This window comes from Sapajus apella, unplaced genomic scaffold (assembly GCF_009761245.1).
Source record: "Sapajus apella isolate SASKATOON/1434 unplaced genomic scaffold, GSC_monkey_1.0 scaffold70, whole genome shotgun sequence".
Classification (NCBI taxonomy): domain Eukaryota; kingdom Metazoa; phylum Chordata; class Mammalia; order Primates; family Cebidae; genus Sapajus; species Sapajus apella.
In genome coordinates, this window is record NW_022437010.1 from 663874 (window position 1) to 682482 (window position 18609).

General features: G+C 45.3%; 2 protein-coding genes across 4 annotated transcripts in view; one reads left to right on the plus strand and one right to left on the minus strand.

The window, feature by feature from the left end:
• SMIM13 (small integral membrane protein 13) overlaps positions 1-18190 on the minus strand; it is a 36480-nt gene extending 18290 nt beyond the window's left edge. Inside the window, exon 1 of the mRNA XM_032249949.1 lies at positions 17629-18190. Within this exon, the coding sequence (XP_032105840.1) occupies positions 17629-17704 (76 nt within the window). The 5' untranslated portion in view covers positions 17705-18190. The remainder of the gene's footprint in view (positions 1-17628) is intronic.
• Positions 1763-12009, plus strand: ERVFRD-1 (endogenous retrovirus group FRD member 1, envelope). Of its 3 annotated transcripts, none has more exons than XM_032249944.1 (2): positions 1763-2071; positions 8654-12009. In XM_032249944.1, exon 2 carries the CDS (start codon positions 9162-9164, stop codon positions 10776-10778), a length of 1617 nt encoding a protein of 538 aa, XP_032105835.1. In that variant the 5' UTR covers positions 1763-2071; positions 8654-9161; the 3' UTR covers positions 10779-12009. The 3 variants fall into 3 exon arrangements, with proteins under 3 accessions (XP_032105835.1, XP_032105836.1, XP_032105837.1); XM_032249945.1 differs by having other exon boundaries at positions 8843-12009; XM_032249946.1 differs by having other exon boundaries at positions 9113-12009.
• Positions 18191-18609: the final 419 nt, after the last annotated feature.

The window sequence follows — 18609 nt, forward strand, 5'->3', positions numbered from 1 at the left end:
CAGAATAGAAGAAAATCCTTACAAAACACATATGATTAAAAAAAAAAAAAAACAAAAAAAAAACTTGTATCCAGAATACATAAAGAGTTGTTACAACTTGCTAAAAGACAAGTAACACAATTTTTTTAAATGAGTAGAAAAAAACATGTACAGATGCTTTACGCAGAAGGTAGAAAGAATGGCAAATTACACATAAAAGATGCTCAAAATCATTAGTCATTAAGGAAACAAAAATCAAAAGCATAATGAGTCACTACCCATCCTCTAGAATGGCTAAATTAAAAACAGACGATACCATCAAATGTTGGTGATGGATGCGGAATAACCAGAACTCTCATGCATGGCTGCTGGCAATGCAAATGTCTGGCAGTTTCTTATAAAGTTACTCAAGAGAAATGAAAACATACGTCTACACCAAGATTTGCAACTGAATGTTAATACTAAGAGGCTGGGCTCAGAGGGCTTACGCCAGCCAGCACTTTGCAAGGCTGAGGTTGGTGGATTATTTGAGGTCAGGAGTTTAAGACCAGCCTGACCAACATGGTGAAACTCCATCTCTACTAAAAATACAGAAAAAAAATTAGCCAGGCGTGGTAGCAGGCGCCTATAATCCCAGCTACTCAGGAGACTGAGGCAGGAGAATTGCTTGAATCCAGGAGGTGGAGGTTGCCGTGAGAGGAGATCATACCACTGTACTCCAGCTTGGGCAACAGAGCAAGACCCCATCTCAAAAATAATAATAACAGCCAAAAGCTGGAAATGACTCTAATGTCCATCAATGAGTAAATGGATAAACAAATTGTGGTATATTTATACAATGGAATACTCTTTCACAATAAGAAAGAATGTATTACTGATATGCAAAACAAAAATGGATTTCGAAAGCATTATGCAAGGTGAAAGAAGTCAAACACAAAAAGCAAGTTGTATGACTCAATTTACATTAGAAAGGTAAATTTATGTGTATGGAAAGCAGTTTGGGGCAGGTGTGGAGGCTCACACCTGTAATTCCAGCATTTTGGAAGGCCAAGGCCAGCAGATCACTTGAGGTCAGGAGTTCAAGACCAGCCTGCCACCAAGGTGAAATCCTGTCTCTACTAAAAATACAAAAATTAGCTGGGCATGGTGGAACACGCCTGTAATTCCAGCTATTCAGGAGTCTGAGGCACAAGAATCGCTTGAACCCGGGAGATGGAGGTTGCAGTGAGCCAAGATTGCACCACTGCATTCCAGCCTAGGCGACAGAGTAAGACTGTCTCCAAAAAAAAAGAAAACAGTTCAGTTGTTGACGGGCTTAAGGCCTGACTACAAAGGGACATGATAAAACTTTCTGGAGCAACGGAAATGTTTTGTATCCTGATTGTGGTGATAGTGACTGCCATATATGTTTGTCAAAACACAGCAAACTGTATACTTAAAATTTTATGTTAATATTTCAATAAAGCTTACTAAAGTCAGAATCAATTATCTGTCAAACTCCTGAAGAACCTGTTAAAAACAATCAGGAGGCCATTAGGTTAAGCTGGGGTTCTGCTAGAGTAGATAGTCAGGTGGACATGAGCAGGGCAGGAGAGGGCCCCCAACTCAGGAATGTCAGGCAACCATCAGGTGATGGTCAGGTGGTTGTTACACTGTTTCTCTAAAATAATACTGAGTTGCAGCCAGCACCAGGGAAAGACAGTCTCCCAATAGACAGGAAACCCGTGAGGCTGATAAGCAGCAACTTCCTGATAAGATCTCCAGAGCTGGGTGAGTGGGCTCAAACATGTGCACTAAGAGGCAAAATGATAGAGTTTAACCAGTATATGACCTTCCTCTAGGAACCCTTGACTGATAAGAGAAAAACCTCTCAAGTAAGCATGCGCACAACCTCAGTAAACACATGCACATGTAACTCCTCCCAAGTGCTGACAGGCCACTATATATGCATACAGCCCATCCCAAGGGAAAAATCCAAGGAGGAGAAATGGAAACCCTAGAGACATGCTGAAGTATAAAACCCCAAGTCAAGGGCTGAACAGGGCACTTGGATCTCTCGAGTGGTGCAGTGACTCGGATACCTTCCCTAGTGGTAAGACACCCCTACGCCTTGCCTTCTTTGGCCGGAGGCATTCAACCCTCTTACGTGGTTTCCTTCTCCTCTTTCACTCTCCTGCTTACCAACCAACCCGTAGAACAATTCCTCTCAGCCACAGTGGCTCTGCTTCACCTGGCTATCTCTCTGTTCACACTGAAGGATGGCTTGCTGGCGTGGGAAGGACCTAGAAGTCTGCACTGAGTAGACTTGAAACACTAATGACCTCCTTGGACAGGAGGCTCATAACAGTGGTAGTGCTAAAACCAAAGACCATGTAATAATATCTGGTGAGTTTCCTCTGCTTTTTCAACTAAAATCAACTCTTTCCTGAAAACCCACCACCACCTATTCTCCTTTCTCTGTATGTCTTCCAAAATGACCTTGCACGCCCACTGGACCAACTGCATCAGGGGTACATCTGCCTTTTCTCTGCTCTCACTTTCCATGCCATGCAACTTTCTTCTCTGCCTTAAACACACACTCCTATTTGTTATTCGTGCACCTGCAGCTCTTGCTGTGTTAGCCTGGCAACCAGGAGATGGGCTGTCTTGTGGATGCCCCTTGATATTTATACTTGTTTTTACCCTACCAGCTCAGGTGATCTCCGACCCTTTCCCTGTCTGTTGGCTCGCTGCCAGGACAGACACTAATCAGAACCCCAGCTCTGCCAGCTCCTCATGACCTACTATGTGCTTTTCATCCCTGTTAGGCTTCAGGGCCATGTTTCTCACTGGCTTTTCAAGTGGTTTGCCTTATAGGACCTCACTCTGTGGCCTTTAAGGACCCCACCTACTTGCTTTTTTTTGGGAATTAGCACCCCTTTGGGAGGAGGGAAAATTCTTTCTCTGCCATTCGCGAGCCCTTATCCCAAACACCAAGTCCTCCAGAGGTTCTTCCTTTACGTCAAGAGGGCAAATAAATGTTACCCTCTCAAATCCAAGGGCTGCTGTTTTTGCGAGTATATGAAGGCTTTCCATGAGTCTTCCTCTTGCTTCCTCCTGCAGCAGAGGGATTGCTCTATCTGTTTAAGCATTTGTTCTGCATGTTACCCTGGGAGGACGAAGAACCCCAACTATAAATTTCCCTCCATTCCTCTAATCACTGCCATGCCCTTCTCAACATGCATCAGGACTACTGAGGTTATATCTGAAGGGAGGGAAGTCCAGCCCCCTTGCAGCAGTTGGCTGAAAAACAGGCTTCTCGTCTAAAGAACATGGGAAATGCGAATCTGGGAAAAAAGATAATCATTTCATTGCTAGAACACCCTGAACAAGAGTCACTATAAGGTCACGGAGACAAAGATACAGGCCAGCCCAAGGTGGCAGGCACAGGAGACCAAAGTACCCATATAAAGATGAAGACTAGTTCCAGGCTACAAACACAAAACAGATTACCACTTCAAAACAGATGAAGGCTACTCCCAGGAATGGGACAGGATCAGGGTAGGGTTACCCAGTAAACACTGGTTCATTCTGGAACCTTTGGATGAATGGAGGGCACTCTGTTCACTTTGGTCTACCATAGGCACAGGATTAAGAGAACAAGGGGAGACACTCTCTTCTCACCTCTGTTCTCTCTTTACAAATGGGTAATTGTGCCTCCATAAAACAAGAAGGGACCGAGGTTAGGGGTACCTGGTAAGCACTGGTTCATTCTGGAACCCCTAGGATGAATGGGGGACACCCTTTTCACTCTGGACTGCCATATGCAAAGGAAAAATGGATGAATGGGGTAAAGGCCTACTCACTCTGGTCTGCAGTAAGTTCACAGTAAGTTCAGGAAAAAGAAAGTAGGGAAACTGGAGGGGTTGCCTTCGTTTTCCCTTCTCTCCTCTGTTCTCTCTTTGTGGATGAGTAATCGATTCTCCATACACAGGACACACTTCTCCTCTGTGCTGCTCATGAGGGAAAACCGTCTTTTCTCATTCATTTTTAGTGATGCCAGAATACCCTATGCCCCTTTTGGGTAGAGATATTTTGTTCAGACTAGGGGCTCAGTCAACCTTTCCTCCAAGGCCAACACCCCTTTTCTTTTTTTTTTTTAATTGCATTTTAGGTTTTGGGGTACAGGTGAAGAACATGCAAGATTGTTACATAGGTACACACATGGCAGTGTGATTTGCTGCCTTCCTCCCCTTCACCTATATCTGGCATTTCTCCCCACGCTATCTCTCCCCAACTACCCACCCCCCGCTGTCCCTCCCCTATTTCCCCCCAACAGACCCAGTGTGTGATGCTCCCCTCCCTGTGTCCATGTGTTCTCATTGTTCAACACCCGCCTATGAGTGAGAACATGTGGTGTTTGATTTTCTGTTCTTGTGTCAGTTTGCTGAGAATGATGGTTTCCAGGTTCATCCATGTCCCTACAAAGGACACGAACTCATCGTTTTTGATGGCTGCATAATATTCCATGGTGTACATGTGCCACATTTTCCCTGTCCAGTCTATCATCGATGGGCATTTGGTTTGGTTCCAAGTCTTTGCTATTGTAAACAGTGCTGCAATGAACATTGGTGTGCATGTGTCCTTATAGTAGAATGACTTACAATCCTTTGGATATATACCCAGTAATGGGATTGCTGGGTCAAATGGAATTTCTATTCCTAGGTCCTTGAGGAATCGCCACACTGTCTTCCACAATGGTTGAACTAATTTACACTCCCCCCAACAGTGTAAAAGTGTTCCTTTTTCTCCACATCCTCTCCAGCATCTGTTGTCTCCAGATTTTTTAATGATCGCCATTCGAACTGGCGTGAGATGGTATCTCAATGTAGTTTTGATTTGCATTTCTCTAATGACCAGTGATGATGAGCATTTTTTCCATATGTTTGTTGGCCTCATATATGTCTTCTTTTGTAAAGTGTCTGTTCAAATCCTTTGCCTACTTTTGAATGGGCTTGTTTGTTTTTTTCTTGTAAATCTGTTTTAGTTCTTTGTAAATTCTGGATATCAGCCTTTTGTCAGATGGGTAGACTGCAAAAATTTTTTCCTATTCTGTTGGTTGCCGATTCACTCTAATGACTGTTTCTTTCGCCGTGCAGAAGCTGTGGAGTTCGATTAGGTCCCATTTGTCTATTTTGGCTTTTGTTGCAAATGCTTTTGGTGTTTTGGTCATGATGTTCTTGCCTACACCTATGTCCTGAATGCTTTTGCCTAGATTTTCTTCTAGGGTTTTTATGATGTTAGGTCTTATGTTTAAGTCTTCAATTTATCTGGAGTTAATTTTAGTGTAAGGTGTCAGGAAGGGATCCAGTTTCTGCCTTCTGCACATGGCTAGCCAGTTTTCCCAACACCATTTATTAAGCAGGGAATCCTTTCCCCATTGCTTGTTTTTGTCAGGTTTGTCAAAGATCAGATGGTTGGAGATGTGTGGCATTGCCTCTGAGGCCTCTGTTCTATTCCATTGGTCTATATCTCTGTTTTGGTACCAGTACCATGCTGTTTTGATTACTGTAGCCTTGTAGTATAGTTTGAAGTCCAGTAGTGTGATGCCTCCTGCTTTGTTCTTTTTGCTTAGAATTGACTTGGCTATGCAGGCTCTCTTTTGGTTCCATATGAAGTTTAAGGTGTTTTTTTCCAGTTCTGTGAAGAAGGTCATTGGTAGCTTGATGGGGATAGTGCTGAATATGTAAATTACTTTGGGCAGTATGGCCATTTTCACGATATTGATTCTTCCTAACCATGAACATGGAATGTTTCTCCATCTATTTGTGTCCTCTCTTATTTCGTTGAGCAGTGGAACACCCCCTTTTTCAAATGTAATCTTATGCCTCAAGGAAACCATACACAAGGATGAACTGCTCATAGACCTTCCCATTTATCCAGAGGTCTGGGCCTCAGGAATACCAAGAAAGGCTATAATGGCAATGCCTATAGTAATTCAGCTCAAGAATCTTCTAGCTATCCTTCTAGAAGGCAGTTTCCTCTTCGGCTAGAGGCCAAAGAGGGATTTCAGCTCCTGACTGAAAAATTTCAAAAACATGGATTATTAATACCCTGTAATCCTCCCTGTAACACCCCATCTTCCCTATTAAAAAGGGCAATAAAGAATGCAGGCAAGTCCAGGACCTGTGAATCATAAATGAGGCAGTAGTCCCAATACACCCAATGATCCCCAACTCATATAATTCTTCCCCAACCTCCAGATGCTCAGTGGTTTTCAGTCTTAGACCTTAAAGATGCTTTCTTTTGTTTCCCCCCATCAACCCATCCTCTCAATTTCTATTTGCATTTGAGCGGGAGGATGAAAAAGGAAGGAGTCAACAGCTCACCTGGAGAGTGCTTCCACAGGGTTTCAGAGACAGTCCCCATTGGTCTGGGTAAGCCCTAGCTAGAGATTTGCAGGACCTAACTCTTAAGAGGGCAGAGTGTCTCCTACAAAATATGGATGACCTGTTAATCTCCTCCTCAACAAGAGAACTGGGAATCCAACATCTAGTCTAAACACTAAATTTCCTTGCAGACAGAGGGTACGAGGTGTCCAAGGCCAAGGCACAGCTACTAAGACAAGATGTCCAATACTTGGGATAATCCTGATCCTAACTGCCAGAGAATGTAAGCTCTCCCCAGAACAGAGAAAAGCCATCCTTAGAATACCTACCCCAACCACATAAAAGCAACTTCGGGCCTTTCTGGGGATCACAGGATGTTGCAGACTTTGGATACTGGGGTATGGTGGAATTGTTAAGTCCTTATATCAGGAAACTGATAGGGACCAACTTCTCTGGGAAGGGGATCAGGAGCAAGCCTTTAGGCAGCTAAAAACTGCCCTCTCCCAAGTCCCAACCCCTTGGGCTACCCATACCTGCCAAATCGTTTCAGCTTTTTGTCTCTGAAAGGCAAGGTAGAGCCCTAGGAGTTCTAACTCAAACCATCGGGACAATCAAACGTCCTGTAGGTTACTTTTCAAAGAACCTAGATCCAGTAGCACAAGGGTAGCAACACTGCCTTAAAGCAGTGGCTGCAGCGGCCCAACTACTAGAGGAGGCCTTCAAAATCACCATGGGACAGTCAATTCAGCTCCTGACATCCCACCAAATAGGCCCCTTTTTGGACATAAAAGGGTCACAATGGCTTTCTGAAAACACACTGCTAAAGTACCAAGTTTTGTGGTTAGAAAACCCACAGGTCATAGTAGTTGAGCAGTGTTCCACCCTTAACCCAGTTTCCTTACTGCCGCAACCAGGAGACCATAACAACACATTTGTGTTGTGAGATACTTAACCAATTTATGCCAGCCAGGAAAACTTAAAAGATCAGCTCCTAGATAATCCAGACAACATATGGTTTCAGGTGGGAATAGCTTTGTCAGGGATAGAACTAGATATAAAGGGTATGCTCTGATGTCCCTTCACCAAGTTATAGAGGCTAAAGCTCTGTCCCCAGGGACCTCTGTGCAACTAACCAAACTCATTGGGCTGACCAGAGCCCTAAACTAGGGGAAAGAAAAGGAGTATAGACAGATTCCAGACACACCTTTCTGGTGCTTCACACCCACGTGGCTATCTGAAAGGAGAGGGTGTACCTAACAGCTCCACATACTCATATTAAGGAGGGGCCTCAAATCTGAGAGCTACTAGAGGCTGTTCATTTGCCCCAGGAAGTGGCAGTAGTGCACGGTAAGGACACCAGAGGGGCTCCAATTAAACTGCATGGGGAAATAGGTTAGCTGACTAAACAGCTAAAGAGGCAGGCATTTCAAAAAGATACCATCATAGGGGCCTTGCTCCTCCCTCTCCCCAGTGAATTGCACCCTCTCCAATACACTAAGAAAGAAACAGATTGGGCCACCCAACACAGGTATTGAAAAGAAACCAATGGATGTATAGGTAGAGAGAACTTCTCCATCTACCTAAAGGCTCCCAATGGAAGCCATCAAGAGTTTACAGGACTCCTGCCACTTTGGAAAAGACAGTCTAGGGTAAATTTGTAGACAGATGTTCAGTGGGGAGGGACTAAATAAAACTATTCAACAGGCTTGTCAAGTCTGCACTCTGTGCACCATAAATAATCCCCAGAGGGCAAAGCCCTCTCCATCAGTAAGTCCAATCCAAAGGAGAGGTACATACCCTGGCAGATGGACTTCACCCAGATTCCTGCACACTATAGGTGTTAAGTACCTCTTGGTCTGTGCAGACAGCTTCACAGGATGGGTAGAAGCCTGCCCTATAAGGACTGAAAAGGCACAGGAGGTAGCTAAACTCCTCCTAAACAAACTCATTCCCCAGTTCAGGCAACCCAGGTCATTGCAGAGCAACAATGGTTCATCCTTCATTTCCCAATTAACTCAACAGGTTAGCAGTGCCCTAGATATAAGGCTTTACTCTGCCTGGAGACTTAACCTTCAGGAAAAGTGGAATAAACTAACCAAACCCCCAAACACATCCCCAACAAACTCTGTCAGGAAACAGCACAGCCATGGGTGGACCTCTTAGCTTTAGACCTCCTTCTGATTCACTGCCCTTAAGGCTCCCTTGCAATTAAGCCCCTTTGAGGCCTCATATGGTAGGCCATTCCTATATTCTGACATTACTAGATGAAGAAACTGCCAAAATCACCCACTATATTTCTTCTTTAGCAGGCTTCCAACAGACCCTCTGGGAATATGGTTTACAAACAGACCCGAAATCTGAAGGGGAAAAATTCCCACCTCTACATGCTTCAGGCTCACAACTTCTCATTAATGTCTCGAAAGATGTAACTTCAAATTCCCAACGAACTACAATCTAAAAGGGCCCCTTCACCATTCTATTATCTACCCCTACAGCCATTACAGTACTGGAGATTGCCAGCTAGATCCATCACACCCAAGTGAAGCCGTGGAAAAGCCCTTTAACACCAGAGCCAGAACCAGCAACCTCAGCTCCAGAATACACTTGCGAGGCACTAGAAGATCTGAAATTCCTCTTTAAACAAAAAGATAAGTAAAGCCTCACCAACAGTCTTTCACCTCAAAGTAAGGTGATCCCAATATTAGAAATTTTATGTGCAATTGCTCTGATTATCACTATTTTAACCCTAACTTGTACACCACCAGGAGTTCCATTGGCATCTTGCTTTGTGACCAGTTTCTCTCTTAAGTCACTATGGGCCTGCTCCTGCTGGTTCTCATTCTCACTCCTTTATTAGCAGCCTATCGCCATCCTGATTTCCAGTTACTGGAAAAAGCTCAGCAACTGCTCCAAAGCACAGGATCCCCTTACTCCACCAATTGCTGGTTATGTACTAGCTCATCCACTAAAACACCAGGAAGAGCTTATCCAGCCTCGTCCAGAGAATGGACAACCACAGAGGCAGAATTACATATTTCCTATCAATGGGACCCTAATCTGAAAGGACTGATCAGGCCTGCAAATAGCCTTCTTTCAAAGGTAAAGCAAGATTTCCCTGACATCCGCAAGGAACCTCCCATTTTCGGACCCATCTTTACTAATGTCAACTTAATAGGAATAGCCCCTATTTGTGTTACAGCCAAAAGGAAAGATGGGATAAATGTAGGCACTCTTCCAAGTACAGTCTGTAATGTTACTCTCACTGTAGATCCTAACGAACAGACTTATCAACAATACACCCACAACCAATTCCACCATCAACCAAGATTCCCCAAACCTCCAAATATTACTTTTCCTCAGGGAATTTTGCTAGATAAATCCACCCAGTTTTGCCAGGGACGCCCAAGCTCATGCAGTACTCGAAATTTCTGGTTCCAGCCTGCTGATTATAACCAATGTCTGCAAATTCCCAAACTCAGCTCTACAGCAGAATGGGTTCTGTTGGACCAAACTCGAAATTCTCTTTTTTGGGAAAATAAAACCAAGGGAGCTAACCAGAGCCAAACGCCATGCGTCCAAGTCTTAGCAGGCATGACTATAGCCACCAGCTACCTGGGCATATCAGCAGTCTCAGAATTTTCTGGAACCTCTGTCACCCCCTTATTTAGTTTCCATATCTCTACATGTCTTAAAACTCAAGGAGCCTTCTATATTTGTGGTCAATCGATTCACCAATGCCTCCCCACCAACTGGACTGGAACTTGTACCATAGGCTATGTATCCCCGGACATCTTCATAGTCCCTGGCAATCTCTCTCTTCCAATACCAATATATGGGAATTCCCATTTTCCCAGGGTGAGGAGGGCTATCCATTTAATTCCACTTCTCGTGGGACTTGGCATTGCAGGCAGTGCGGGAACCGGAATTGCTGGAATTGCAAAAGCTTCCTTCACTTATAGCCAGCTCTCAAAGGAAATAGCCAACAACATTGAGGCCATAGCTAAAACATTAACGACCGTGCAAGAACAAATGGACTCTTTGGCAGCGGTAGTCCTCCAAAATCGTCGAGGACTAGACATGTTAACGGCAGCACAGGGAGGAATTTGTTTGGCCTTAGATGAAAAATGTTGCTTTTGGGTAAATCAATCAGGAAAAGTACAAGACAACATCAGACAACTCCTAAATCGAGCCTCCACTTTACGGGAACAAGCCACTCAGGGCTGGTTAAATTGGGAAGGAACTTGGAAATGGTTCTCTTGGGTTCTTCCCTTTACAGGTCCACTTGTTAGTCTCCTACTTTTGCTCCTTTTTGGTCCATGTCTCCTAAATCTAATAACCCAATTTGTCTCCTCTCGCCTTCAGGACACAAAGCTCCAGATGAAACTCAGTAAGAGAGGCCTTCCTCGCAATAGTCAAGAGTCACCCTTCTAAAGAGGACCCCTAGAATCCTCATTAGTGGGACACAACAGAGGCAAAATCCTGCCCCGCCTCCCTTGGACCTGGCTGGATACTGCTTTCGCCAATCCACAGAGCCCCCTGCCCTGACAGTTAGCAAGAGGCCAAGACCCACAGGACAACCACTACAGACCCTCTGTCAGCAGGAAGCAGTTAAAGAAGACTGACCTTCGCCCATTTTCCCAAATAATTGGGTCTTGGACTCTTGGCAGGGGGAAATGTTAAGAGTAGGTAGCTAGTCAGACATGAGCAGGGCAGGGGAGGGGCCCCCCCACCAGGAATGTCAGGCGACCATCAGGTGATGGTCAGGCTGTTGTCACGCTGTGCCTCTAACATAATAATGGGTGGCAGCGGTGCCAGGGAAAGATGGTCTCCCAATAGACAGGAAACACCCGAAGCTGGTGATCAGCAGCTTCCCCATAAGATCCCAGGAATTGGGGGAGCAAGATCAAGCATGCGCACAAGAGGCAAACGGCGGAGTTTAACTGGTATATGATCTTGCTTCAGGAAGGCTCGACTGGTAACAGAAAAACGCCTCCAGTGAACATGCGCACAACTTCAGTAAAAACACTGCATATGCATCCTCTCCTAAGTGCTGGCAGGCCACTATGCAGGTAGACAACCTGCCCCAAAGAAAAAACAGAGGAGGAGAAATGCAAACCCCAGAAGCATTCCATTGCATAAAACTCCAAGTCAAGGACCTAACAGGGGAATTGGATCTCTCAAGTTGCCAGCTTGGCTCTTTTCAAGTGCACTTTGCTTCCTTTTGTTCTTGCTCTAAAACTTTTACCCCTGCCCTAAAACTTGCCTCAGACTGTCATTGTCACACTGCCTTCCCCTCCCCGCCCCACCTGGCCAAATTCCTTCCTCTCTTACGACAGGGCAAGCATCAAGTCTGCTGCAGACCCATCGGATTTGCTGAGGGTAACAGTTCCAGCATTTAGATTCCAGCAACCAAACAAACTAACACCCAATTCAGGGTAAACAGCCAAACAAAACTTAAGCTTAACCAATTAGAAACCACCAACTAACCTCTAACTAGGACATTTCTACTTGAACCAATCAAATATTTTCTTTGTCTTGCTTCTGTGAGCACCTTATAAAAGTTTCCCCTTGGCACCTCGGTAATAGAGCCCCAATTGCTTGCAGTTTGGCACTGCCTGATTCATGAATCACCCTTGCTCAAATAAACTCTCTAAAATGCTAATGTGCCTAAGTTGATTTCTTAATACATCTTTGCAGACTGTATGACAACCAATGAACTAGACAATCTACAAGATGTGTTCACACTTTTCTGTAATCAACACATTCTAAAGCAGTCTACTATCTTTGAAATGTACATTATCTATCCTAAGTAAAGCTGTATTAATCTAAGGATAGTTTAAATTTCTAAAACTAAATTTAGTCTTTAAAAATTGATTTTTCAAAAGTCAATTAATTCATATATATCCACCTGTACTGAAGCCATCCTTGGAGGGTTAATGAGAATTCTGGACAGACGTATCATTATCACTAAGCATTAATCAAGCTGTACTTTGACCCATTTCCTTGTAACCAAAAGTCACAATACACTAGACACTCCATTTGCATCTCCACTGTTCCTAAAGGCTTTTAAGGATTGCTTACAATGTTTTTCAGATTCTAGAAATACAGTGAAATAGCTGTCACCAGTTTAAGACCAGTTTAAAGACCCCTACAGAGGAATCAAATCAGCATGAGAATAGTTTCTTCATCTCCCTGTCCCATGGCTTCACCCCTGCACTCTTCAACCAATCAATCAGCTCATTCCAAAACCCTTAAACCCTAGCCCCAAACTCCTCCAAGACGAATTTGGGTTTTCCTTTCATCTCCTCATTCAGAAGCCCTTCCATAAAACCTCTTTGCCGCAACCTGGTATTGTGAGAAACAGTCCTATTACAGTTATAGTACCTCCGTGTAAGACAGATCAGAAAAAACACAGCCAAACCTCGATATTCCTGAATTATTTGTGAATGTACCTACCTGCTGAAATAAGAGTGGTTGAGTGCATTGCTCATGTCACACAGCTAGTAAGCGGCAACACTAGCTATGTGACTTGATCACACAGTCACAGATCAGCCCAAGTCCAATGCTAATCATAGAACAACAAAGCTCTGAAATTAAAAATGTGACTGCTAAAAATAAAAATTCGATTTAAGAGATAGAAGAAAAAGCCCCAAACACCCCCCGGAAGAAAGGGGGAGGAGGGAATTAGGAGATAAAAAAGATAAAGAATCAACCCAAGAGGCCGGGCGCGGTGGCTCACGCCCGTAATCCCAGCACTTTGGGAGGCCAAGGCGGGTGGATCACGAGGTCAAGAGATCGAGACCATCCTAGTCAACATGGTGAAACCCTGTCTCTACTAAAACTACAAAAAATCAGCTGGGCATGGTGGCGCGTGCCTGTAATCCCAGCTACTCAGGGGGCTGAGGCAGGAGAATTGCCTGAACCCAGGAGGCGGAGGTTGCGGTGAGCCGAGATCGCGCCATTGCACTCCAGCCTGGGTAAAAAGAGCGAAACTCCGTCTCAAAAAAAAAAAAAGAATCAACCCAAGAGATCCAACATACAGCTACCAGAAATTTTAGAGAGAAAAAAAAAAAAAACAAAAACACAAGAAAATGGAGAGAAGAAAATGATCACAAATCTAGGGGAAAATTTCCCCAGAAATGAGGAAAAAAATCTGAATTGAAGAGACCTGGAAAAATGAAAGAGACACATACAAAGGTGCATCATTAAGACATTTCAGTATACCAATGACAAAAAGGCTATCCAAAAAGCATCTAGAAAAAGAAGCCAAGTCACATATAATGACAAGGAAATAGAAGGCATTAGGTTTTTCAAAACCATTCCTGGGAGCAAGAAATCAATGGAGTAATCATTTTTAAATTTTGGGTGAAAATTATTTGCAACCCCAAATCTATGCCAATTATCAATCAAGTATAAAGGTAGAATATAAATAGACACTTTCAGATATATATTAGCTCATGCATTCTTTCCCAGAAGGCTACTAGAAAATGTGTTCCAACAAAAAAACAATGGAAACTGAAAAAGATAATGACATGAGATCCAGAAAACAGGGTACACAACAGGATAACAGAGAAAGTACAACTTTCTGCAGGAGAATGACAGCTGTTCCTGCCTTTAATAAGGGCAGTGTCACTGAATAGTGGGGGCGGGGGTAGAAAACACTTTAGAATGAACAGGTGAGAAAGCAGAGACAACCAATATAGACAGAAGGGAAACCTCCCCTAAGAACCGGAGCTTTGAACATCCGAATTCACGAGGTAAAGGAGCCTGTCGGACCTCTAAAAAAACTGTATGAACTCCTTCGGACGGATCTCTGCTATGGGTTTTGTCTTCTCAGTTCCTGGTAGGCACTCAATATTCAGTTTTTAGAACTGAATGAAATAAGAAAACACGAGACCCAGCCCAAAAAGCAGAGCCTCTTAATCTGAACATTATGTTTGGATTCAAAGAAAAGGAGTCCACGAAATCTCTCAAATGGTGGGCGGGGGACACAGATAAGTTATACAGGTGAATTTTTCTTTAAAAAAAAAAAAAAGGATGAAAAAAGAAAGGTTCACAGCATTTACCAGACCCTTAAAAGGGCTTGTGATCACTAGAAGGATAAGAACAATTGTTTTATGGGCATACAGCTACTCTCCAGCTTTCAGCCAGTGCTTAAAGACATGGTGCTTGTTATAGACTGAATTGTGTGCCCTCCAAATTCCTATGTTGAAATCCTAACCCCCAAAGTGACTGTACTGTATTTGGAGATAAGGTCTTTTGTTTTTGAGACGGAGCTTCACTCTTGTCACCCAGGCTGGACTACAATGGCGTGATGTCGGCTCACTGCAACCTCTGCCTCCCAGGTTCAAGCAGTTCTCCTGCCTCAGCCTCCCGAGCAGCTGGGATTACAGGCATGTGCCACCATGCCCAGCAAATTTTTGAGGGTTTTTATGGGTTTTTTTTTTTTTTTAAGATGGGGTTTTGCCATGTTGGCCAGGCTGGTCTCGAACTCCTGACCTCAGTGATCTGCCCGCCCTGGCCTTCCAAAGTGCTGGGATTACAGGCGTGAACTGCCTCAGTTGGCTTTTTAAAGAGATAATTAAGGTTAAAATCAAAAGGGTGGGGGCCATAATCCAGTGACTGATGTCCTTAAAAAGTGATTAGATAGAACACACAGAGGAGAGACTATGTGACTACACAAGGAGAAGACCACCATCTACAAGCCAAGGAGAGAAGCCTCAGGAGAAAAATCAACCCTGCTGATCTCTGACTTCTAGCTTCCAGAGCTGTAAAAAAATAAGTGTGTTCAGCCCAGCAAGGTGGCTCACGCCTGTAATCCCAACACCTTGGGAGGCCAAGACGGGCAGATCACTTGAGGCCGTGAGTTCGAGATTAGCCTGACCAACATGGAGAAACCCCGTTTTTACTTAAAATACAAAATTAGCTGGGTGTGGTGGTTCCTGTAATTCCAGCTATTCAAGAGGTTGAGGCAGGACAACTGCTTGAACCCGGGAGGCGGTGGTTGCACTGAGCTGAGATTGCACCATTGCTCTCCAGCCTGAGCAACAAGAGTGAAACTCCATCTCAAAAAAAAAAAAAAGGAAAATAAATGTGTTGTTTAAGCTACCCACCCATCTCTGGTATTTTGTCATGGCAGCCCAGTGTCTCTCTCAGGTCTGGTCTGATCCTTACCTCCTCTCCCCAAGTTCCAGCCCCATCCTAGTCAAAAGATGAGGTTACTCCATCATTAGTTCTCCCAACAAAAAAAAAAGGTATTGATTACTTCTTCATAGAGCTGTTAGTCTTGACCGTTCCAACCAACTAAGGTGTCCTAGCACAGGGGTCCCCCACCCTAGCACACAGGTCCCTGGTCCATGCAGGAGCTGAGCATTACCATCTGAGCTCCGCCTCCTGTCAGATCAGCAGTACATTAGATTCTCACAGGAGCACGGACCCTATTGTGAACTGTGCATAGGAGGATCTAGGTTGCTTGCTCCTTATGAGAATTTAATGCCTGATGATCTGAAGCGTAATAATTTCATCCCAAAATCAACCCTGCCCCATCTGTGGAAAAACTGTTTTCCATGAAACGAGTCCCTGGTGCCAAAAAGGTTGGAGACTGCTGTCCTAGAACACCCCATCTCTCTTATTTCTTAATGTTTCTGAAATTAAAAGCACTTTTAGAAAAATATGTAATTACACCATCAAATAGCTGTTTAGAGATGAGAGAGCAATTAGGAATTCTGAAGCCACAAAGGTAAGTTTGGCAAATATCCTAGCCAAGACGTGGTAGGGTCTACACGTCCCAACCCCATGCCTAGGTAGTTTGCATATTCAAACTAGAAAGTTCCCTCCTTCCCCACATCCAAACGTATCACAAGGAACTTGTTTCCCTTACTTCAAGAACCTTAAACATCTACAGTTAGTTCAATATTCTAATATTCTTTGGCTTGTTGACATCACAAGCAGAAAATTGAGAAAGGTTATTCAATTGCTTTATCTCATCAGAAAAGAAAGGCTGGTAAATTAGAAGCTTTAATCTGGTATTATAGTAAAGCACAACAAATTTTAAACATACACACAAGGCCAGGCATGGTGCTCACTTCCGTAATCCCAGCACTCTGGGAGGCCAAGGTGGGTGGATCACATGATCCACCCAGGAGTTCAAGATCAGCCTGGCCAACATGGTGAAACCTCATCTCTACTAAAAATACAAAAATTAGGGCGTGGTGGTGGGCGCCTGTAATTCCAGCTACTCAGGAGGCTGAGGCAGGAGAATTGCTTGAACCCAGGAGGTTGCAGTGAGCCAAGATCGCGCCATTGCACTCCAGCTTGGGTAACAAGGGCAAGGCTCCATCTCAAAAAATAAAATAAACATACAAATATATGAATACATATACATGCATATGCACAAGTGCACACCTATCTTCCCCAAGCACAGTGTCACTGAATATTAATTTGTACATTTATCGTGTAATAAACATGCCCTATAATATCTATATGAATTCTGACCCATTATTATATCAACCTGAACCCATACTTCAGTCTTATAAATATGTGTAAACTCAATGACGTGTTCTACATACTTTTTAGATTTTCACAATTGCTCAGCCACTTTGCTAAGAAGCCTGTGGTTATCAGCTATTATGTATAAAGAAATCAAAAAGCTCTAAAATTGGCCTAACGTTCATAATGAATGAACGTCTTCTCATTCCAAGAAGGAAAGCACGCACAGCATTCAAAAACAGCACCATTATTATAGAATTGAGAGTTATGTTACCTGACCCTGTAAGTTTAATATAGCCGGTGTTTTTAAGCTCTGCCTGGTCTCGACATCTCTTCTTGGAATTGAGTTTAAGTAAACAATTTCACACGTGCTGAAAACCCAACTCTACCCCACCAGCTGATGAAACAAAGGTGACACCTCTCGTTATTAAGGTCAGGATCTGTGCAGAAGAAAAAAGACTAACCAATCGCTTCACCTTCGAATGCAGGCCAAGGTTACAATCTGAGCAGCCTGTAGTGAGAATGAAATCAAGAGCACACGTTGTCGGTGAAGCAAGACAGGGTTTCACCCCTGGACCCTGTCCTTTCCCTCCCCAGGATGCCCGAGGGCCGGCCATGGATAAGGGACCCACCTCTGCGCTTAGCCCTGAGATGCTAGGGGACAACAGTTGATTTTGACACTTGTCCGTCCACGCCCTTTTGTTTTTTAAAAAGACAATGCCAACAGATCGACCCGGGGTGTGGAACTGCCCCGCGGCTGCGGAACTGCCCCGCGGCTGCCGCCCCCACTCACCGCACACCATCAGCAGCAGGACGATCAGCAGCGTGGCCACGAACACGAGCAGGGTCAGCCCGACGCTGTGCCACATCTTGGGGGCAGGAGGACGGTCGGCTCGAGTCGGCGGGCGCGGACGGCGGTGGGCGCGGGCGGCGGCGCGTCCTGAGCTTCAGTGGCGGGCGCCGGGCGCGGCTGGGCGCCGGGGCGGCATGGGCGGCTGGCGCCCCCTCGGCAGCGCCCCCAGGGGGCGGGGCGGCGCAAAGGCGGGCACCGCGGGACCGCCCGCCAGCCTGCCCGATCCCCTTCCCGCCTGGCTAGCCAGAGCGCCGGAGGCAGGCGAGACGGCGGGCGCCCTAGTCCTTCATCGCCCCGGGAAGCCGAGGCCGCGGCTGCCGGAGACCCAGGCGGCGGCCGGATGCGCTTCCATGGCGGACTCTGCACGTCTGTGGGGAGGACGGAAGGCGAACTCAGGGACACACAGCTGCCACAAGGTCCCTCGTCGCTGTCCACCCAAGGGTCCCTGAGCCCCTAGGGATGCCAGCTGTCAGCGTCTCCGGGCCGGTACTGCAGCGGCTTCTCCGCCCTAGGCCCACTCCTGCTGCGGCAGCTCATCAGCGAGCTCCTCTCCTCCGCGGCGCGGGGGCGGCTGGGAGTTGGAGTACAGCGCCTGGTGCAGACGTGGGGGGGGGGGGCGTTGTCGCGCATGGACTACAACTCCCAGAATGCACCGCCCACTCGGGTTTCTCTGCTTCCATCCTCTGGCCGCTCTGCTTCGGTTTTGCTCTAGCCGCCGACGGCGGTGGGCTGGCCTTCTCCAAAGCCGCGGAGCTGGTTGCCCCTCCTGCTGAGGCGCCGGTGAGATTTCAATCATTATTCCATACACAAAGTCGTTTTGTTTCTAGCCGTGATCGATGAAGTACGCTGAGGGAGGAAAGAGGAGGCGGCTGCCTGAAAAACTGGTTACTCATGCAACTAGCCCTGTTAACGGGGGAGAAG